General features: G+C 40.3%; 5 protein-coding genes across 11 annotated transcripts; 2 read left to right on the top strand and 3 right to left on the bottom strand.

Moving 5' to 3' along the window:
- Nucleotide 1: 1 nt before the first annotated feature.
- On the top strand, nt 2–1,034 carry LOC125768316 (40S ribosomal protein S18). The gene is made up of 2 exons (XM_049435765.1): nt 2–129; nt 383–1,034. Exons 1-2 carry the CDS (start codon nt 127–129, stop codon nt 836–838), a joined length of 459 nt encoding a protein of 152 aa, XP_049291722.1. The 5' UTR covers nt 2–126; the 3' UTR covers nt 839–1,034.
- A 391-nt stretch (nt 1,035–1,425) lies between these two features.
- LOC125768300 (endophilin-B1) lies at nt 1,426–6,182 on the bottom strand. Of its 4 annotated transcripts, none has more exons than XM_049435735.1 (7): nt 5,789–6,158; nt 5,271–5,704; nt 5,134–5,197; nt 4,857–4,892; nt 4,409–4,599; nt 2,962–3,133; nt 1,426–2,882 (listed from the first exon to the last, which is right to left on the bottom strand). In XM_049435735.1, exons 1-7 carry the CDS (start codon nt 5,864–5,866, stop codon nt 2,769–2,771), a joined length of 1,089 nt encoding a protein of 362 aa, XP_049291692.1. In that variant the 5' UTR covers nt 5,867–6,158; the 3' UTR covers nt 1,426–2,768. The 4 variants fall into 4 exon arrangements, with proteins under 4 accessions (XP_049291692.1, XP_049291694.1, XP_049291693.1 ...); XM_049435736.1 differs by lacking the exon at nt 1,426–2,882 and adding an exon at nt 3,798–4,062 and having other exon boundaries at nt 3,021–3,133; nt 5,789–6,182; XM_049435737.1 differs by lacking the exon at nt 4,857–4,892 and having other exon boundaries at nt 5,789–6,153.
- Nucleotides 6,183–7,185: 1,003 nt separating this feature from the next.
- Nucleotides 7,186–19,349, top strand: LOC125768295 (uncharacterized). 2 transcript variants are annotated; one of them, XM_049435727.1, is made up of 4 exons: nt 7,186–7,220; nt 17,766–18,560; nt 18,650–18,899; nt 19,125–19,349. In XM_049435727.1, the coding sequence occupies exons 2-4, from the start codon at nt 17,791–17,793 to the stop codon at nt 19,347–19,349; spliced, it is 1,245 nt and encodes a 414-aa protein (XP_049291684.1). In that variant the 5' UTR covers nt 7,186–7,220; nt 17,766–17,790. The 2 variants fall into 2 exon arrangements, with proteins under 2 accessions (XP_049291684.1, XP_049291683.1); XM_049435726.1 differs by lacking the exon at nt 7,186–7,220 and adding an exon at nt 16,517–17,188.
- On the bottom strand, nt 7,358–10,939 carry LOC125768292 (kelch-like protein 3). 3 transcript variants are annotated; one of them, XM_049435721.1, is made up of 3 exons: nt 10,594–10,939; nt 10,033–10,181; nt 7,358–8,723 (listed from the first exon to the last, which is right to left on the bottom strand). In XM_049435721.1, exons 2-3 carry the CDS (start codon nt 10,042–10,044, stop codon nt 7,467–7,469), a joined length of 1,269 nt encoding a protein of 422 aa, XP_049291678.1. In that variant the 5' UTR covers nt 10,045–10,181; nt 10,594–10,939; the 3' UTR covers nt 7,358–7,466. The 3 variants fall into 3 exon arrangements, with proteins under 3 accessions (XP_049291678.1, XP_049291679.1, XP_049291677.1); XM_049435722.1 differs by having other exon boundaries at nt 10,641–10,939; XM_049435720.1 differs by having other exon boundaries at nt 10,033–10,939.
- Nucleotides 19,350–19,355: 6 nt separating the features above from the next.
- LOC125768283 (SET domain-containing protein SmydA-8-like) lies at nt 19,356–21,542 on the bottom strand. Its single transcript, XM_049435708.1, has 7 exons — nt 21,340–21,542; nt 21,137–21,268; nt 20,501–21,056; nt 20,257–20,408; nt 20,061–20,155; nt 19,659–19,981; nt 19,356–19,577 (listed from the first exon to the last, which is right to left on the bottom strand). The coding sequence occupies exons 1-7, from the start codon at nt 21,393–21,395 to the stop codon at nt 19,356–19,358; spliced, it is 1,536 nt and encodes a 511-aa protein (XP_049291665.1). The 5' UTR covers nt 21,396–21,542.
- Between the last annotated feature and the right edge of the window lie 550 nt (nt 21,543–22,092).

Raw genomic sequence — 22,092 nt, 5'->3', positions numbered from 1 at the left:
ATTTAACCGGAAACACCATTAGCGTCTCGTTCTCCGATTCGTTCTCTCGCTCTCTCCCTCTTTTCCGGTGTACTCAGCCATTTGTAAGCAGGCACATTCTGCATCGCTGGACAAATTCGATTGAAAATGGTAAAATATTTCTCGTTTGTATTGATTTTGGTGTATATCGTGGTACTATTCGTGTGTTAAATTATGCACTTATTGTTGGTATATTGGTTGAACATGTGTTTAGCAACGCCAAAATAACAGTTTTCATCCGATGGATGCCAGTGTTGACATCACTGCCGCTAGATGCGCGGCTTTGTTTCCTGCGTGTTTCAATGTGCCACCCTTCAGCATGTGTGTCTACAATTTATATGCATGTGTGTTCTGTTCGTTCTAGTCGCTCGTGATTCCAGAGAAATTCCAGCATATTCTCCGTGTGCTCAGCACTAACATCGATGGTAAGCGTACGGTACCCATCGCACTGACTGCCATCAAGGGTGTCGGTCGTCGGTATGCCCACGTCGTCCTTAAGAAAGCCGATGTCGACCCGTTCAAGCGTGCCGGCGAATGTTCGGATGAGGAAGTAGAGAAGATCATTACCATCATCTCTAACCCGCGCCAATACAAAATCCCGGACTGGTTCCTGAACAGACAGAAGGATATCGTCGATGGCAAATACATGCAGCTGACGTCGTCCAACATTGATTCGAAGCTGCGTGAGGATTTGGAGCGACTGAAGCGAATCCATGCCCATCGTGGTATGCGCCACTACTGGGGTCTGCGAGTCCGTGGTCAGCACACGAAGACTACCGGTCGCCGTGGTCGTACCGTCGGTGTATCCAAGAAGAAGTAAGCGCATAAGTGAACGAATGGCAAATTTTCACTCCTTTGTGGTGGTGTGTTTTGTGTGAGGCGGGAAGGAAAGGAGCGTTGTGAGATGTGCGAAAATTGTAAGAACTATTATTGTAGTGTAGTGGCATCGTATCCGTGCATCATGATACGAGATGTGAGATGTGCTTTCCAATAAATAGTTCTTATTGAAAAAAATATTCTTCAACTCTGTGTTGTGTATTTGTTCATGATTCAGTTTAGTCCTTACGATCGAATTAAGATAAAAGTGATGCATAAGATAAGATAAGAGTGACTGCATCCGAACATTAGAATGATGTGACCGGTGATCCGAAAGGACAGTGATTAGAAAATCGGTTCGTTAGGAGACACAACTCTTCCTGATAGGATAGCTCGAATTTATAAGATGTTTCCATTCCGAGAGACATGTATTTCACAACTCGCTAAAACGTTTCCCTTTTGAATGGACTGCTGGTGTGAATGTCATCATGTACTGTACATGTGCTTGTACTTTCGCATTCTGGACAAATTCTCTTGTAAATTAGCACTTTATTAAGAACGTGAATATTTGGCACGCAAAGGAAGACAATGTTTGTTTACTCGTGTCTTTATTCAAACGAATCATATTATTCATAACTTCTTTTATTGTTCAATTAGTAACTTTTGTAAGGTGTTGATGTTTTTTAGCAGTCGAACCAGCAAAACACAGATACCTGATAGGTATGTTAACAATAACATCAATCGCGAAATTGACTTTATTTATATATCCTATGTTTTATAATGTAAAGCGCATTTCGATCTTCGCAAAACGTATTTCGTGTTTAGATAACGTCTTTTTTATTTGCTTATACTATAACGGCGAATGATCTGACTATTTATCATATCTGGCCTTGCCTGGCCTGGCATTTTGTTTTACCTCAAGTAGCAACAGTTATTATTTAAATTAGCGTCTGTTGAGATTATTGAGTAATGTTTTAATTCATGAAGCGACGTTATAGGTACAACGGGTTTCGTTGGATTAGGGTGGAAGAAATGGTTAGCGTGCTAAGAGAAGAGTATTTTAAAATCCAAACGATGCACAACATGTTGGAAAATTTGGGATGTTTATACTAACGATCCTTCAGCAATTGATCAAGTAGGTTACATTTTGATCCTTGACAAAGTTTTTTTTTGAATTGGGTATCGCTTACGCCTCCTACTATAGATTCTGCAAACAGCTGTTCGTAGCGATCGTGGAACAATGTTGTGTTTAGTTTTTTTTTAATCTTGAAAGGAATGCATTTAATGGGAAAAGCGCCTTTTGGTAAACCGGTTAACCACACACCCTGGTTACACTATTGTGTGAAGCTTGTCTCCTCTTCTAATAATTGACCACACGTACTGGTTCAAACACATTGCTAAACTGATCTATTTATTACGAAAACAAAATTGAGCAGCAAAAAATGAGTATTATTAAATAGAGTGCGCTCAACTGTATACTATACGCAACCTTGTTTCTAGATTCATTAATCACCCTGTAGGGAGAAGAACTAGGAAAAGTACTCACTCGAAATAGCTTATTTCATTCGATGGACGACGCACGCAGATTTATGAACCAGTAAATTCAGACTTCACATGTAAATAACATAAAACACAACTAACAATGGAAATCAATCTACGATACGGAACTATCCAAATATGAATCCTCAAACTTCACAATTATATGCTCTCCTCGTCTATCTGCTTAGCCCGTCTTATGAACTCATGTAATGGTTTTACTGTAAATCAATTTGATATTGACAAAATCTGTGGCAAGCGAATTATAATCCTACAGTAAAGTAACAAACAATGCATTGTGACGCTACAATGTCTTAAATAAGCCCTAAACACAGTGGCAATTAGTACCGCAATTCCAGTGACAAGCTAACCATCGGAATCTCACCGGTGAATATACTTTAATCGTCATCCAACATCTCGAGGAATGCTTTCGGTACCAATCCCTTCAGTAGTCCCTGCTTTCCATTCATGTAATCACTATTTGATGGGTTACACTCGCAAACAAATATAACCTGGAGCAAATAAAAAGATAGCGATTAAATTAGTTCCCTCTATCGGTTGTTCGAACAGTATCCGCATCATAATACTTGCCTCGTTTGATGTGAGATTCAGTTCCGTGCCGTCTTTGGCGTCATACGAGCAAAGCACGCGGGCCCGACGGTATCCTGAATTGGCGCCCAATTCGATGTTGTTTACTCGCCCGGCAAGCGCATCGTCTTCCTCGTAACCAGACACTGGAACGTACGGCTGCGGGCCACCAAGACTAATCGTATTCGAGTTAGTCGTGTTATTGTTTTTGCATCGGTTAAATCCGCCCCATACAAAAAAAAACCGTTCCGCCAAAGCATGTATTCAACGGTACAGAAAAAAACAGAGAGATACATTGTAAAGACAAAAGACAGCTACACAAACAACCACGAACAGATAACCCAACGTTATTTAAGTTAAAACTTATTTTTAAGTTTACTAACGTGATATAACATGTCTAACATATTATTAAAATGGAGCATTACAAAAACAAAACAAAACACATATTTAACACGACAACAAAACAACATAAAACATTGTTTGTGGTAACGCAATACCACTTAGAGGAAGCTATCTCTTGGCGTAAAGTGTATGATAGTTAACGATTGAAGTACATACTTCTAGAAATTGAAAATTTATAAGTTTATTCTAATTTCTGATAGTTATATTTATTTATGTACAGATAATGTAGCGAATGCTGTGGATTGAACTAATCCATGCCCTAGAAAGCAGGTAGCACCTAGGTACATATGTAGGTCTGTTACATAGAAACGAATTTTGCACACTAAATGTTGAAGATCAAAGTACGTCACATGGTTTAGGATTAGGATAAATAGAATTGGCAGAAGTGTTTAAATTAGGGAGCATATGTAGGTGTGAGAGAAGTAAAAATTACGTACGACAAATTAAAGCACGGAAATGTCATTTGGATCACTATCGGCTACAAGGGCCGCTATTACACTGTCATCCACAATAGGGAAGGTCTCGGGTGATATACTAAGGGGTGGTTTCCCGGATGTCGTCAGAACTGCGGGATGCAAAGTTATTGTCTGTTGGTAGTGTTGTGAGCTGTCTTGTGTTTGGAATTTACTTAAGTAGGGCGGTCCACACGTAAGATCAACATCCTCACTGTTTACTCTTAATCGTGGCGTTGGAGGACGCATGCTAGGACGGTCGGAAAGAGCATAAGTATTGGATTGGATTTTTTACATGTGTTCCGTGAATGGTGCAAGGTCAGACGTAGAGAAAAAAAAACAAGATAAAGAGAGAGAAAAGATAGATAACAGTAAAAGACTGATAGACAGCAGCAACTAGGATAAAATGGTGTGACAACACTTTGTACGCTCATAGGAACTTCAACAAATATATCGATACACATTCAGACATTTAATAGCTGAATCGACACGCAACATAGCAACAAGAACTGAACAAATAAATCCGACACATCCACATCCACAAAGATTCTCAGACGATCGATTCTTAGCCATGAGATATTGACGTGCTAACTTACCTGACAAGCTCCCGCTGCAAGTCTGACATTATCTTATTGCACTGGCCATAATATCGCACTTGAGCCTCAACAAACGAATGCAGGTAGCGCAAATGGGTTGCTTGCGTCGTACTAATGCCTTCGAGCAGTAGCTTCGTAATTTCCGCCTGTCGGTCAAACTCGGATTGTGCCACTCGCAGATCTCGTTCGGCCTAGAAGAGAGGGTGGAGGAGAGGTTTACTAGGTACAACTTAGTCTCGCACGTATGCTCAACTTGATAAGTATTATGCATGCATCAAAGTAGCTATAAACATGACCAATAAAAACAAAAAAACAAATCGATGCACTGATTGCGCAAATCAAATGACGAAACCATTCAATAAATAAAATCGAAATTCAAACAATAAGCCTATCACGGTTTCTCTTTATCTACCGGGCATGGCACAAGTAGTTACTACAAGAACTGTACCTGTTCTAATGTCACTTCTGGTGATATTCCATCCTTCTGAACGTCGTAGCAATTGGGAAATTGTTTAATTAGTGGATAATTGACAGAAACACAATAATGGTGGAACTTTATCCAATGTTAATTACCCTCCACCGTTCTACCGTTACAAAACGGTCCCAATGGTACGATATGAGACATTTGATTTTACTTATTTTTTGTTAAGATAAATGAACGTATACTCAAATTATCGCATATCATATCACATTGCATGAACCTGATTATATTGAACATTCCTTACCGCTTGCTGACCAATCATGCTGCGTGCTTTACGGACCCGATTTTTGCATGCATCCAAATCCAAGCTGTACAAAATGAGACATATGTACATTAATACGCTATTTTCGATTGCTTACATACAGTAGATCCGTCGCTTACCGTTTACTCTCCAGCACGCCCTTCTCTTTAGTGATAGTTTTCATTTCCCCTTCAAGAAATTTTTTCAATGGCTGAATGAAACACATCCCCGCAGAACCAATGAAATCACGTTCGCATGAGCCCAGCTTCTGCTCTGCTTGCCCCACCTTGATCAATGCACTTCCGTACGGACCATCTTGTCCAAATTCACCGCCACCTTCGATCATATCCAATCCTAAGTATTCTAGGTTACTCAAGCGCTTTGGTTTTTGTTTTTCGATCTTCTCAAATATGAAATCTTCCATTCGATTGGCCGGATTGGGTATGAGCGCCGTCTCCGTGTCCCGCATAATCTTTTCCGTCCAGAGTTTTGCAGAGTCGGACCGTTCACTTAAATGCTCGAAGCGTGCATCCATCTCGGTTTTTTCCGACGTCCCAAGTTTCTCTTCGGTGAGCTACCGTCGTGTCGATGGAAGTGCAGAAACAAACGGAACTTGTCAATGTTTTTGCTTTAGTTCAACACTTATTGATTTTCCTACCTGTACTACTCGTGAGAGCGTAGAACCTGCTCCTTTTACAAACTTCTTCACATCAAACTCCGGCATTTTGATATTCATGTTTGGATCGGTGATCACACGGTGACCTGTACTGTTATGTGAATTAGTGGGTCACAGGTAGATAAACAATTATTCCTGTCGATAAATTTATCTCCAGTGACTGATAAACACAGGCTTAGGTCGACGGCATTTACTTTGTTTTTACCCCAAGCACAGAAAATGGTATAAGCGAATAGTTCGATTTTTCTTTGTTATTTTGTAATGAAAAGTTGTGACATTTGTTATTGATTTTTTCCAGGCGTATAAATAAAAGGTGGCTCCGTCGTAGGGATGGGCAACACTAGCATACAACACACGCACATCCCATTAAAAAACGTATGAAAACAACAGTCTTATCCATTACAATTACCCTCGTTCATAAAAATAAACAAAACGATAATTTTATTCATACTACACCGCACTTTTTATAAACATCAACAACATACAAAATTCAAAATTTGTGTTTCGCTCGATTTTCTTTTGCAAAACAGATACATCTGGAATCCGTTATTTGTATGTACCTTGGCCCACTAGCTTCATTGCAGTGACAGCTGTTTGTTTACAAAAAATCGATGCGAAAGTATCAAAAGTGGCGCAAAATGTAGGAACAGTTTTAGAGAGTGCATTAGTTAATTAATTACCTATCCCTGTTAATTCCTAGCGAATTAAAACAAGATGTTAAAGTCATGCCAAAAGAAAACCTCACCTCGCTACCCCTTTTATTGGAGTTGCTAACGAAAACCCCAAAAAAAAATAAATAAATAAAAAAAAAAAAAAAAATAATAAAAAAAAAGAAAAGTACAGACAATAAAAAGGAGAAATTTATATACACAATAAAACCAAATAAATCAATACCAAACACAAAAAGCAAACCACAAAACCCCAATAGGAAATAACAAACTAATACTAAATATTAAAAACAAAAAAACAAATAAACAAACGTATAAATAACAATAGCAAAAATAAAAAAGAAACTATTAAACAGTAAAATAATAATAGGAAAACAACAAAAAAAAAGAAGATAAATAATAAATACAAAACAGAAAAAACAATAATAAAAAAGGGCCCAAAAGGAATACAAGATGCACCACCGAACTCAACCCGGTATAAGGTCGATCCCAAACTCCAAACAGGAGGAAATGCCTGTTTTGCAAGAAACGGAAGAGCAACAAAACGGTCAATTTAAACAACGAAAAATACAACAACAAACAATAACAACAAGAACAAACAAAACGGAGACATGGATGACAATCCCCTCCCATACATGATAGGATACCTCTGATTATACGTCAAGTATAGGAGGTTGACACAACCTATCAACCTAATAAGAAGAAGAAGAAGATCCCTGTTTGGTGTATTTCTTTCGTTTGGATTTGTAAGTATTATTTTGAAATTTCTTTCCTTTCCTAAAGACAGCACTATTACTTCCAAAGTAAGCGGTCCAGTAGCATCGCCTCGATTCTAAAAATCTAATCATTGCTCTAGATGCTAAATGCATCCAAGAACGATTGATAAGACTGGAAGCACATTTTTATTCCAAACATTTTTGGGACTTTATTTATCGTCATTTTTGTTCAGTACTTTCACGGTCGAGGCGTCCGTTTGCATTGCGACAATTTAATCACTTGTAAAGATCGCAAATTATTCCATTTAGTATGCTGCCGGAGCTTTGAAGATAAATATTTTCACTAAAATTCACCATCAGCTGCTTACACTTGCCGTACGCAGAAAGGATGGAACGCGGATACTCGTATCCAAGACTGTTGGCGTCCCATTTCAGTCGGACAATGTATATGACATCCGGAAAGAAGACGATTGGTTCGGTCAAGCTCACTTGCAGGCTATCGTTGAATGCTACATCACAGATCAGGTGCTCCTTTTGATAGATCTTCTGTCGATCATTGCTGTACTTGGCGGATATTTCAACCGTCAGTTTTTCTGTGTACGTTTCCTGCCGCACATCGGTTACCTTCAGTTGCGGCAGAAGCCGGCTGTTAATGTTTAATGATTTTATCACAATAAACCGATTGGTGCTTATGTTTGCCTCAAAGTCCATCTCATCACCAATAATCAATGGACGGACGGCCTTGTAATGGATGCGTTGTACCGGTATCCAGCCCGATTTGTCTCCTGCGATAGGTGTAAAGTTGGTAAAGCTACATCCAACAATCGTGTCCTTCAGTGTGTCTGGTAATTCAATATCCTGCAGAACCGTTTTCATGCTGTCTCTGTTGATTTCCAACCGATTTTGTTCGCATTCCGTAATACACCACGCGCGTATCATACAGATGATATTGTCCTTGACTTCGAAATTATCCTCCAAGATAAGATCCACACAGTTTTTGGAAAGATGATGATTTCTCTCCAGGATGATGTTGCTCAAGCTCATTCCAGACGAAAAAAAATGTTTCAACACGCACATGCACGAGTATATAATATCGTCCAAGTTCATTCGGTACGCGATGTCGAGTATTTTCAGCACGTTGTTCGGTTTGATATTCTTTCCGAAGTAGCTAACACACTTCTCGTGCAACGTATCGATCATATACTTTTCCGCACAGTAGTACAGCTCTAGCAGTTCTTCAATATTTTGAATCCCATCGAAATCTATAGACCCTACGTAGATGTAGTCTAGCATACGTTCAAACACCTTAGAGTTGATATCTGCTATCTTAACCGTCTGCTTTTCGGCAAGCACTCCGTAGAACATAGTTTCGAAAACAGGGCTGGCCGCCGAAAGGATAAGCTTATGACAATGGTAAACGTCTTCGCCCACTCGGAAGGAACAATCGACTAGATGTTTCTTTTTGCGCAGCTCGTTGAAACGTTGGCCAAAATCGGCAGTTTGTTCTTTCGCCATGGTTGGAGCTGATACTACCTGCAAGAGAAAAGGGAACGAAAAAGATTACTATCTGGAAATACCCTAGAAGGTACCATTGCTACTTGATTTGTACTAATAATGATTCTACGATTGTGTCGCAGATGCTGTGACCTGATAATTCCGGCATATGCGAGCCGTGTTGTTGTGTATATTGTACTGATAATGATCGGTACACGTTAAAACAGCATGGATACTCTTACACACGTTGTTCGATGGCACACGAGATGGCACTAAACAAGGGGCAGTAAATGTGAAGTGTCTCGTGAAAATCCATGCCACGCGAACATTGTGGACAAATGGATAAGAAGAGATTAGACCATATTAGTTACTAATAACACTTGAACACAATCAATGTGAACCCTTGCAAATAAATACCCGTAACTGTATTATATTGCTGCTTGTAAATCCGATTATATTATTCCCGTGATAAAATTACACGTCTGTAGTTGTTCATTGATAAACGGAAAAGATTAGATCAAGATAATAAAATAAAGGCACGAACATGTATGGTTCGACCATTCTTGTGTGAAATAAAAAAGACGAAAAACCATAAATATAATACACAAATGCATTTGACTAACTTTCCATACTGCACACCTTGCTGTGGGTTCTTGAGTCACTAAAATAAAAGATAAACTGAAGCAAACTAGCCTGGATAAAATAATCAAAATGTTTGCCAGTTTAGAATAGCTAAATCTGTATCAGACAAACGAAGCAGAGCTTTGTCAGGTCATTGTCCAACAGCGATAGGGGTTTTCTTCTCTCTTTCTACTGCAGAACAGATCAGGTTTCGTCAGTGAACAACTATTCCAGCCGCCGTGCCTCCCAAACACGCGACCATTCCCATAAGGTTGATTCAGTTTTTTTTTCCTGTACATAAACTCATCACTATGGTTGTACGTGTAGCACGCACACCTAACTGTCCGCCGAGCCGTTCGTTCGGAGTTATGTATTAAACACAGGCAACGAACATTGCCACTGGCCTGGAAGCCTCGGCTTAACCTTGCCTTGATACTCTGCAATAAGCCAACACAGAGACACGCTTTGTAACGCGTTCACGCAATCATGAACGAAGCGAGAGAACGAAACCTGTACAACTTGAACTTGAACTCCATTCCATCCATCGCAGAAGCTACTGCTTCTTCATGTTTCGACCTCAGCTGGTTTGTTCATTGATGGCAAGGTATGTCGCTTAACTTAGCGGCCGAAAGGATGCTGTATGGAACGTATTATGATTTTTTGTTTGTTTGTTATAACAATTCTGCTTTATTGCTTAGCTATTTTTAACAAGGGTAAGTGCGCTTACCTGTGAACACATATTTAACCAGCGTCGATTCTGGAGGTTTTGTTTTTATTGCAGTGTTGATGATTTCTTTACGTGTTTCTTACTAAAATATGACACAAGCTTAACTGGCAACCACGGTGGAAGAACGATTGAACCTAAATGTTCACAAGCTGTGGATGAAGCATTCACAAAGGATAACCATAGTAACAACGCATTTATTATGTAATATTTTGTTGCCGCACTGCCTATAACACTCGTCTCGTTGTCACCAATGCCTACCAGTCACTGCATGTTTTTCTTCATTCTTATATAGGTATGTCACCGATAACTATTTTGCAATGGCAAACAATCATTGCAAACACAGAACTATTTGTAAGCATAAACAGTCCTCGGCGACGTGAGAGCAGTAGTCTTCGTTGTTGAAAATCAAGGCTCTCTGATGCCTTTTCTTGTAAGTATCACAGAGATTACGCTCCACTAAAAGTGATGCATTGGATTTGCGTAACCAATGTTCAATGGCAAGAAACGCTGCGAATGGCACGTTCTGGCCCGTCGGGATAACTGAGTTTGTTCCACGTCTACCTGCTGACCGACGGGAAACGAATAAACACAAGACTGACACAGCCTACCTAGGCACACGAAGCGTTTAATTCAATCTCATCGATTTTATGACTCTGCTTGCTGTTTGCACCGCGCTGACGACGCAAATACGACGTCGGCGCACTCTGCTGGGGCCGTGGTGCTGGTGCTAAACAGAAATAATTCTACAGCATGCGTTAGAATCGTGTTGTGTGTTGGTGAGATCGACGAAGAGTAGATAGAACGAAATCAAGCATCCCGCACTACGCACACTCATGAACAAAACGAGCACGCATACACAGGTTGAATAGCAGCTTTAAGAATGAAAAGATAATAGACAGTTAACTCAAGAATACGTTATATCGTTGCTTGAAATTTATCAAACTAAAATTACGGAGAAAGTTTAACACAATCTTCCAACGATTTAGCATCATCACGAATAGCGTAAGCATGCTTGTACCGTGCTAGTAAAATACGTCAATACATGGTGCTTCGTTGCTGCTGCTTGTGCGTAGCACAACTACATCTGTCCGATGTTTACATTTTGGTTGACCTACAAATGGTAATGATTTGTGAAAACGCGTGTGAAAACTTATTTTGAAATGACAGTGATTGTACAGTTTCAGCGTATTTCAATTCAGATCAGGTCGGCTTAGCGGGATAATGAAATTAAAATTTAGCCATATATGTAGGTACTATCGTTTAAATCTTCCTATTTTGGCTGGGCTTCTACCAATCAAATGATAGACAATTTCATCGCAGTGTGCGTTAGTGCACTACTATCGTTATCAGCTGTTTCGTACAAACGTTTCTTGCTGTGTATGTGTTGTTTCGTAGAACAAAGCAAACATTTGAAAAGAAACAATGTTCAAGTTCTATCAAAACCACATCCAACGTTTGTGACATAACAAATATTGCATTATTCTATCAGTCATTCATGATTATCATTGAATAAATTCTATACAATGTTACTAAATTTATGGTTGATAAAATTTAGTAAAAATTAGTAGGTATCCCGTTGTCCTAAACATACGTAATATATTTTAAGTAATTCCACAGATAACAAACACAAAGAAAGAACATGTTGAAATGGAAGTTCTACTGTCACAAAGAAAATAAATAGATTACATTGTAACATATTTGAATGCTTTGTTCAAAGCTTTTTAAAAAGGTGTTAATTTTATTTAAACATAAACTTAATTATGTTAATTAACTTAATAAACTAAAATATGTATTCTGTAGTACTCTATCATTCGTGTGTGCAATGCTTATACTTCTAGTGCTAATCTTTTCTAATATCGACGTGCCAATTAAAATTCTATCCTTTTATTTTTATATTGCCCATTACGAACACGTTTAGTTCATTGTAGTTCTCCATTCGCTAAATTTAAACTTATATCTGTGATATTTTCGTATACCCGTTCGTTACTTAAACATTGCCTCAAGTGATCGCTTGAAACAATAAGCCAGCCAAGTTTTCACGGTTCGCGTTACGACTTCCATAGCATAACCGTGTACAACCTTCTTACAAACCAAAGATGTCTTCCATTCCACCTAGAACTAGACGTTGGCTTCTTCCCAGACACAAGAATTTGTAAATATTGTACATATATTCCTTTTCCGGCTCATTTTTGATTCTTCAAGGAGGCAAAATTGATTCTCCTGCGCTCCTTGCGGCTATCACAATGTTTGCTATAAATGTAAATGATGTTATAGGCCTATTGGATTTTATATTGTTTCTAAAGAGCGTTTCCGTTTTTGTTAAGCTTGTCTTGAACTTCTTCTTGACTTAACGATCTCTAAGGTTATGTCGGCAATTTTGGCATACTAGGCTTATTTTTAGCACGTAGTCGGATATTCAGTCCTTGCTACGGCAGGACGGGATTATATACCCAGTCCTGTCGTGTGGACCGACGTCGTTTATCACATACACCATTGGACCGCTCCGATTTAGTTATAAGTAATAATTATGTTTAATTATTAATAATTAATTATTAATAATTAATAATTATTTTACTGATTTTCAGTGCAATTAATTACTGAATGTCTTTCAGAAATTTCAACTTTGCAGCAAAACTGCACTGTAAGCACCAAATCAGTAAATAATTCAACATTTTCACTGAAAATCAAGAAAATACAGTCCTATTTGTAACACATAATGGCAATTGCTTCTGCAATCGTCTGATAGGAGCGTGGAGTTGGTGACAAAGTGCTATGAAGGCAAGACAGTTCTCGAAAGAGTTCTTAAGCAAGTGGAACGCAGTTGGAAATCTGGTCGAATCTGACATTACAGTAATTTTAAGATGATGTTGCACGATTTCACGTTTGTATTAATCCCGCAGAGTCTGGCCTTGGCAAGAAATAGTCGGGTGAAGTGATAGCAGCTTACAGTATTATACACCATCATCGTCTGTCGAGAAGACTCCGTATGAGGTATGGTGTAACAAGCAGTCATCATTCTATTCATGAAGTTGGTTCTCGTTAGGTACGCTGAGAGTGGCACATGATAAGTCCCACCTTATATCCCTTCTACCTTATACATGATCTCGTTCTCTTCTTGACCTGTTCATGGTCGATCACCTCGCGAAGGCTGCAGTCCTCCATCCACGGCTGCATCCGATCTCCGACAGGATCGATTTCACCTGATCCAGCCAACGAGCTCACTGTGCTCCTCTTTGTATCGTGCCGAACGGGTAGCTAAAGAGCCCCTTGCTGGTGGGGTATGTGTCCGGCATCCTCATCACGTGCCCCAGCCATCGTATCCTTCTGGCTTTGACAACCGTCAGGATATTAGAACCACCAACTTCTCCTCCTCGTTCTCCGTCGTTCGAAAATGGCGAGTGCATTGGCTTCCTGCGGTAGCTTAGTCCCGCATTCGTACCCGTAGATGACTACCGGACGTATCAGTGTGCGATATATTGTGCATTTCGTGTTTTGCTGGAGCCTTCTGGATCGCAGGAGTTTGTGGAATCCGTAGTAGGCACGATTTCCCTGAATAATGCCCCTTCGAATTTCGCTGATCATGTTGTTGTCCGAAAGTTACGATCGTACCAAGGTAGCAGAACTCCTCTACCTTTATGGTCGGACTCGATTACGGTCAGAGCCTCCGGCAAGCAGATACTTTGTCTTCGTCGCGTTGATCCTCAATCCAATTCTGTCGGCCTCGCATTTCCGTCGAGTGTACGCGTCGCACACCATTGCAGATGTCCGTTCGCTGATGTCGATATAATCCGCGAAGCGGAGAAATTGGAGAAAACGGGTGAAAATCGTGCCCTGGATTTCGAAGCCCACGCTTCACATGACATTTTCCAGAGCGATGTTAAACAACAATCAGGAGAGTTCACCTTACCTTACCTCAGATGAGGCCCGGTGAGATTTAAACGATTCCGACATAGTCGGACGAGCGATTCCGACTAACGAACCTCGTCCATAGTGGTCTTTAACAGCCGTACCAGCTTCCCTGCATGGTGTGCCATAGTTCGGTCCGATCTATGGTATCGTAGGCCGCCTTAAAGTCAATCAAAAGGTGGTGCGTAGGGATCTGGTGCTCTCGGCACTTCTGGTGGATCTGCCTCCAACAAGGAATGGCCCTAACAAATTCAGCTTAGTAACTTTTGACCAAACCTGTGGCAAGGAGCGCAAGTCTGCAGAAGAGTATTCGGGACAGGATTTTATAGACAGCATTCAGGAGTGTGATGGCTCGGAAGTTAGTACAGTCCAGTCTGTCGCCCTTTTTGTACACTGGATATATGAAACCCAGTTTCCACTCATCCGGTAGTTCTTCCTGGTCCCAAATCTTTAATTGGGGCCGATGCATAAACGCGGCAAGCCTCCCTGGGCCCATCATGAACAGTTCTGCCACCAGACCAGATTTGTTGCATTTCAGCGTTTGATGTTACTGATGAGTCGTCCAGGGACAACGGGGGCACTTCGTTATCACCATGTTGTGTGTCGCAGTACTGCTCACCTCTACTTCCTGTTCCTGGTTCGATATATACTATACTAGATCTGCTCCCTTCAGGTGTCTGTCGAAGTAGCGCTTCCACCTATCGATCACCCCTCGCCTCAGTCCGACAGGTTATCTCCATTAAAAACCGCTTCGTGTCGTAAACATTCTGTAGAATTTGCGACTTTCTCCCGACTGGGATAGCTGCTGCATCAGTTGTTTATCCGACTCTTCGAAGCCGCGCTTCTTCTCCTGGAAGAGTCGGGTCTGCTGCCTTCTCAGTCGTCTGTAGTCTTCAACGTTCTGCCTGGTCTCGCGCTGAAGCATGTGGGTACGCGCTGTGTTCCTCTCGGAAAGTGCTCGCCTGCACTCCTTATCAAACCATTCCTTCGTCTGGTTACGTGTTACACGGCCAATAGTTCGATCGGCCGTGCTGCTCATGGCTTGCTGCATCATACGCCAAAGGTCATTGAGGGACATCGTCTCGAAGGTGGTGCTCTCCGAAAACGCTTCCCCAAGCGCGGTTGCAAAGTCGCTCGCCCCATCAGCTTTTCTCAAGCTACGTTGAGGCTTGGGGTGGGTTGATAGCGCAGCTTATTGGCTGCGCACAGTTTCTAGCGTAACTTAACCATAACCAGGAAATGGTTTTAGTCGACGTTTGCTCCTCTGTACGTACGTACGTCGATAATATCCGAAAAGTGCCTTCCATCGATGAGAACGTGGTCAATCTGGAAATATGTCTGCCGTAGTGTTCTCCAAGTGTAACTGAAGCAAGGTACGTGCTGGAAGAAGGTGCTGCGAATGGTAACGTGCTTGGAGGAGGCGAAGCCCATTGTCGTTCGTCAGCTGGTGGGCGCTGAAACTTCCTATGGTACCCACTATGGTCAATGACTGAGCGTTAAAATTTCCGATGACGATGTTGTCTTCGTGTTTTGGGTGGCAGTCGTATTTCCTCTCCAACTGCGTATAGAAGTTGTCGTTATCGTCATCGGTGCGGACAGTCAAGGTGCGAGGAGGTGTCAAGATGCGGGCTATGCACATTAACAATGCTCAGTTTGAAGAACCTTCCACGAACTCTCAACCTGCACATCCGCTCGTTGATCGGCCACCAATCGATCACTCGATTTCGCTTCGCACCTATGACCAGGAACGCTGTACCGAGTTTCTGCTTTTCACCACCGCTCTGGTAGATCATGCAATCACTGGGATAGAAGCGCTCCGTAATTCCTTTCCAGCGCACCTCCTGAAGTGCTACTATACCGAAGCTGCGGGCTTTCATTTATTCCGAAAGAATGCGGGTAATTCCGTGTGCTGTTAGTGATCTCCAGTTCCATTTCCCGAGTTTCCAATCGTTGTCCTTGTTTCAGTGCTTGGATCGATATCGTTAGTTGCGATTCGAAATCTATTGATTACCTTCCATTGCGGTTGTATTAGTGGTGGCTTCCTAGGCTCCTTGTCTCGTCAGAGGTTCTACGCATCCTAATTGTTTAAAGTGTCATAGGATGCCAGGACAAAAGGGACATCCAGTTGCCCCTAAAATGGAGAACAGACGCATGTCCCCCTCCGCTCAATTTAGCCATATACCACAGCTTCCCAAGGGATTGGGTTTCCCCCTATACCCAAGCTCAGATATTTGGAGAGATATGATATATGTTCTGTACGACGGGGACTATTGAGTCGGAGTAGGGTATGGAGTGCCTATATTATCCTTCAAGAGGATTCGGATCCATACCCATATCAGTGGGGTATTGCTACATACACTGACAACAGAACTAATTGCTTATCGAACGCATAATGCGTTTCATAGTCTAGTATGACAAAAGTAAGGGCGGAAAGGGGCATTTTTTGGTATACAATCCAATGCCACATGAAGATAACTATGTATACACCTACATGTTTGAATACTATCATAAAGCTGTGCTACAAAATAAGTTACACCACATGGCGATCATTTCGGAACGATTGAGTTTGCTGTTGAAAAACTGCTACGGGAGGTATTGTACGGACACAGTATATTAATTGTTTTATTGTTTGCTACAGTATACTGATACCCTACGCAGTTTCATTTTACAGCTAAAAAAGACCATCTTCAGACCGTTACTATTATTTTCACCGAGGTAGCGTTAGTTAGAAAGAGCCACGAGCCAAATGCATAAACAAGGCCAAACCGAATTCCACCGACCCAAAACATTATGATGGAGCATCTCATAACATCTCGACGTAACATCTCATATTCATGATCAGACCGTTCCCATGCAGACAGCAGGTCAGCAGTTTAAGCTGCGCATCATAGCATCATCATTTAGAGTTTTAGAGTTTTTAGAGGACAGTTGCAGATAGACAGTTCAGGAGTAGTGTTTAATATAGCAATTATGTACAATTGCTATATTAGGTTAGGAATTTGAAATAAAGTTGTTTTTATGACCAAACGGTTGTAAGAGAGTTTAACTCGTTAGCGTTATGCAGCTTAAATGTGTTAGGACCGTTAGGGCTAGAACAAAACCACCATTGTAAATTCACATCTTAATCCACAAATACAACCCGCACGCCAAACGGGCAAGTCGTAACTACGTATTAATTTACAGCGGTTCGAAATAATTATACAAAACACAGCGTTGGGATCGCTCGAGTACACTGATCATTCCCAATTTGGTAAGTGTAAGTGAGGATGTATTAAAGATTTTTGTTTCCTACCCAAAAAAAAATGAGCACGAATGGGTCCCTAATACTCAGGAACTTACGGTAACTAACGTTCCTAATCTTATGACCTGATTTTAATGCAAAAAAATTGTTCTTGCTAAGATTAGCGAAATCGTGTATGACAATGAACTGATCGTAAATTCCATTGGAGTATTTTTTCTTGCAATTTCTACTCAAATAAATAGAATTATTTCTACTGTAGTTTGTTTTCAAAAATTTATTCCGTTTTAATTGCGAATTGCATTTCTACGGTTTTTTTTAAGTTTCCTCTGGTTTCAAATAATTTTTCCAGAAAAGTTTTTTTAGTGTCTTCGACAAATTTTTCATGAATTGTCCAAATTGTTTGTGGGAATTGATACAAACATTAATAATTGGGTGTTCCATGTATTTATCACCAATGTTGTATCGGATTCCGTTGATCTTCCAGTTTCTCATATAGAGTTTTTCTCATATTTTAATGCAAATATATTTTTACATATTCTGAAAGTAAGCTATAATTAAGAAACTTATCTTCTGTTCTATTTTGCAGGTTTTTTACAGTGCAATACTGAAGCATGAAGTCGGCCACCACCCTCTATTATATATTACTATACGTAGTAATAGTTTTACAACGTTTCCCAAAAGAAAACAGTCCTATCGAAAGTATACTGGTAGCGGTTTGTGAATATGATAGTCGTGTACTGTGTCCAGAATGTTTCTCAATGTCTCCAATGTGTCATAATTTCGATAAACTGTTTGTGCCTCATGCAGAAAGTTTCTTCAACAAAATCAACAGTATTCTCAACTCACATACGACCAGAATGGGTACCTTTCTAAAGCCGAATAATTCAGCTGTTTTGAAACATATGAATCGTGAGAACGCAATGGAAAAGTTATTAGCAGAATTTTGTGAATTTCATTCACAACCAAAGCAAAACTGTACATCATGGAAGCGCAATGGTAGCATAGAGGAAGCGAAAGCATTCATCAAAGATTCAATACTAGATACCACACGCATTGAAGGCTGTGTCTTTTGTCCAACCAGTGGCAATAAGCAAACATTAGAGCGTTTTTTAGCTACATTGAAACCGGAAGACAATGAATTGTGGAATCTTCTTGCCATCCGTACAAACGTAGAGCCGCTGCTGCTCAAACTGTTTTCGACGCGTGATACACCTTGGTATGTTCCAAAACTATTGGGCACAATCGGTTTTTCTTTCATTGAAAGCTACGAAGGGCAGACGCTCGAACATTTTTACGAACATCCACTAACGACTCGCATGTTGATTGCATCTAAGCTGATAAAAGCGGCATTTCGATTCACCGAAGGTATTCACGGATTTCGGTAAGTAAATGGTTTGGTTTTTTTTGTGGTTGTATATCAGTTGTTGTCGTAAATGTAATATACAACACTTTATGCATATTCAATTGTAGTTTCTACCTCACCGACATCAATCCAGACAACGTTGTAGTACATGCTGAAAACGGTGGTAAAAATGTTCGAGTCACAATCGTTGATCTAAACAATGTTATCATATTGGATAGCCTGGCTAAAACATTTTCAACCCGTCGTGATTCGCATCATGTGCACGGCAGAATCGAATGCAACGGATGTTTCGCCTACGTTCAGGAAGATATTTGCCGTTATCCAAACAGTGACTTGAATTTATTTGCAACATGTCAGGTTAGTATATTTTTAACCTTTTGGATAATTTATCATTATTCTACATCTTTTTCGTTGTCTCTGTAATTTTGGAATCAGTCAAACAATGATAAGGATGCAAAAAGTTTGTATTAATATTTTAAACCTTTCTTTGTTGTTGTTTTTTTTTCATTATAATTTTACCACATAAACGTAAAAGTAGTGTTCGACGTTTTTGCATTAAATTTTCTCTTTCTGTTTTTCCAGTTACTTTTAGAAAATCTAAACGGAAACTACGCGGCAGGGCTACTTCATAACGACCAGAGTCATGGATTAGATCAACCGATGATGTCGCATCGTGATAACGTTGCGCACATTCTACACAACCTTCTCGAAGAGTGTGTTTACTGTCAACCACCTGACTGCCGAAACAGGTCCCTTATTCTAGAAGATGTACTAAACATTATAGACCGGACAGTGCTGCAATTGTAATATTTCTTATTTCTTATTCTTTCCCGTATTATTGGTGCGTTTTCCACGGCATTGTCGATCCGTACGTTCGTCTTCCTCCAATGCCTGCACCTTTTGTATATATTCGCGTAGCTCTTTTAGTTCACACATAGCTTTTTTCGTAAGATGGCCTTCCGGGGTGGTCGGGTGCTCAAACACTAACATACCGATGGCATCCTTTAAGGCACTTTCGGCTAACTGTAAGCGTTCCTGTACAACAACAAAATGGATAAAGGAAAGATTTAGGAGATGTCATTGCTTAAATTGTTACCAGGGCAGATAAAACCTTACCAACAGTTCAGGAGTTTTGATCTCCCCCGTGTCATGGTTGCGACGTGATAAATCAACTAGCGCTGCGTGGTATTCGTATAAGGCGATGCCTGTAAGTCGCGAAATGCCCGGATCCAGTACACGCAATATCTGTAGCATCTCTTCGCATAGCTCTAGCTTACGTTTCAGCGCTTGACGTGGTACATTTTGTAAATCATAGGACATGCACATACTTCGAAGCTCCCCGGCAAGGCTTTGCTTCGCTTCCAGCACGAGCGAATGGTGCGGGTTGAGCGTTTTTGAATGTTTCCCTATCACTTTCTCTAAGTTACGTATATCGAGAGCTAAAATAATACACAGAAAGTATACACATAAGTTTTAACTATAACTGTACATAAATATACCATTGAAACACGTTCATACTACAACTTGCAACATCCTCCCTGGCGTCGCACATGATTTCATTTACATACTCTCGAGGTAGCTGATGGCCGCATGAATTACACTCCCATTTCGGTCTGCCCATTATGTATTATTTAGCGAAAGGTGAGAGTTGCAATAGGTTACAAAATCTTTAAAGTAAGCTTCCATTTGAGGAGTTACCACAAAATATACTCACGTATGATGATGGAAAACGCACAGCCCATTACCACAAGCGGTACATTTGAGTGAGCTTAAATGAGTGCCTAGTTCGGTAGGATCACTGCAACGGGCACAGGTACAAATAAAATATTTTCCCTTTCGAAGATGCGTCTGTCTTTCGAATGTACTCTGCAGGAAGTAGAATTTGACAGAGAAAAAACCATTAATATACAGCTGATTACAGAACGCTATCGTACGAGTGTACAATACAAAAAACTTACGAACAACACTCGAGTGTAGTTGTAGTACAACAATTCTCCTGCTTTGATCGCAATCGATGCATAGAGCCGGAGTTTAGACATGCCGTCGACGGCAATTAACGTATTTGTTTGGCAGTTGTGTGTCATGAGCGAAGTCCGGGGATAGAGTCCTCGAGCCAAATTGTTCATTTGCACGCCCTGACTGTCCATGTTTCCACGGATTTCAAACGTGTTCACGTCTAATATACCGCAGATACGCTGCAACAGCTCTGAAGTTACAATCAGATCGTCGATCTGCTGGAAAGCTTCTTCGTAGAGCATTGGCTCAATAACATACTGTTCGTGGATGAGCCATATTTCCGTGCCTCTACGACTGTCGCAGTGCGACTCCATAGCCAACAACTCGTCGTACTTCTGTCGGTCACTACGGTACAGCAGCAGACAGCGTATGGGGGTGACGATGTTAAAGTGATCGAAAAGAAAATTTTTGCTCAAATTTAATGCATGTTCGTAGAAATCGCACTCGACTGCATCGTGTCGCGAACACTCGCGGCATAGTGGTGCCCTCAGACATTTTCTAGCAATCAGACGACAACAGTAACAGTTTAGCTTTATAAATATGCATTCCATGTAACTTTACTTTCAACCACTACTCACTTGCAAGTTCTTGAAGCAGGCCTAAGGCAACCCAAGCAGCTGATGTCTGCGTCCCAATACGGTCCTACAACGATCGGATCTTCAGCTAATATCAACTCACCTGCCTTAATGTCACGTTTTGCGACCAGATATCTAATGCGATAATATTCAATGCTGTTACATGGCGTTTTCTGTTCCACTTAAACAGTAAAGTAAATATTTACCTTCCTAACTGATCGCTTTTTCGTATTTCACATACATTTTCAAAATTGTTTGCCATCTTCCCGTGTAAATCGACAATAAAAACTATATCAAAGTTAGATTTGGCTTTTCACAAACCTGATAAGCTGGTGTAATCGATTTTTTTGGTACGTATTATACCGCACGATCACAAATGGACGCGAACATATATCTCGCCTGTAGCGATCGAAACGTTCACGTGTTGCGGCTGCGCATTGTTAAATTCTCCATTACTTCTCAGTAGTTACAGCGGGTATTTATAGCTGACAAAAGCAATGCCAGTACGCATCATGTTTGACAAGAGGTAAAAGGCACAACGATATAGTTTTGAACTTCGACAGTAAAATGTGTAGAATTATTGAGCGACATAGTATTGATTTTCATTATTAAACATGATTCAACAACATTAGTAAAAAAGTTAACACTGGTTTTAGCTATAAATTTAAATATTTCAATTAAATCAGTAGCGGACAAAACAGGTGCAACACTAACACATCTTTTGAGCTGGACGGCTGAAAACGTTTTTACCCACCCAAAAATATAAAGTTAGTTTATGAAAACGTTTAAAGGCAAATTTGGATTTTTTCACAATGTTAACTACATAAAATTTAATGTTTTTTTTTTGGGAAATCGGCAAAGAAATCATAATATAAGACTAGTTTCCAAAAATGTATTACAGAAATCGACACGTTTCTTATCGAAATATCTGTCTTCCGACATTTTACAACTCAAACATG

Source organism: Anopheles funestus, chromosome 3RL (genome assembly GCF_943734845.2).
Source record: "Anopheles funestus chromosome 3RL, idAnoFuneDA-416_04, whole genome shotgun sequence".
NCBI lineage: Eukaryota > Metazoa > Arthropoda > Insecta > Diptera > Culicidae > Anopheles > Anopheles funestus.
This window is presented reverse-complemented; position numbering and strand designations above follow the sequence as displayed.

Excerpts from the sequence above, each read along its gene's own strand:
- LOC125768295 (XM_049435727.1), top strand. The coding sequence starts at position 17,791 with ATGAAGTCGGCCACCACCCTCTATTATATATTACTATACGTAGTAATA. Across the intron at positions 18,561-18,649 it reads GAAGGTATTCACGGATTTCG|TTTCTACCTCACCGACATCA; the intron begins GTAAGTAAATGG and ends ATTCAATTGTAG. Across the intron at positions 18,900-19,124 it reads ATTTATTTGCAACATGTCAG|TTACTTTTAGAAAATCTAAA; the intron begins GTTAGTATATTT and ends CTGTTTTTCCAG.
- LOC125768300 (XM_049435735.1), bottom strand. The coding sequence starts at position 5,866 with ATGAATATCAAAATGCCGGAGTTTGATGTGAAGAAGTTTGTAAAAGGA. Across the intron at positions 5,198-5,270 it reads GGCGTGCTGGAGAGTAAACG|CTTGGATTTGGATGCATGCA; the intron begins GTAAGCGACGGA and ends CATTTTGTACAG. Across the intron at positions 3,134-4,408 it reads TTGCAGCGGGAGCTTGTCAG|TCTTGGTGGCCCGCAGCCGT; the intron begins GTAAGTTAGCAC and ends GAATACGATTAG.
- LOC125768283 (XM_049435708.1), bottom strand. The coding sequence starts at position 21,395 with ATGGCAAACAATTTTGAAAATGTATGTGAAATACGAAAAAGCGATCAG. Across the intron at positions 21,057-21,136 it reads CCTGCTTCAAGAACTTGCAA|AAAATGTCTGAGGGCACCAC; the intron begins GTGAGTAGTGGT and ends TCTGATTGCTAG. Across the intron at positions 19,982-20,060 it reads GGAGGATGTTGCAAGTTGTA|CTCTCGATATACGTAACTTA; the intron begins GTATGAACGTGT and ends GTATTATTTTAG.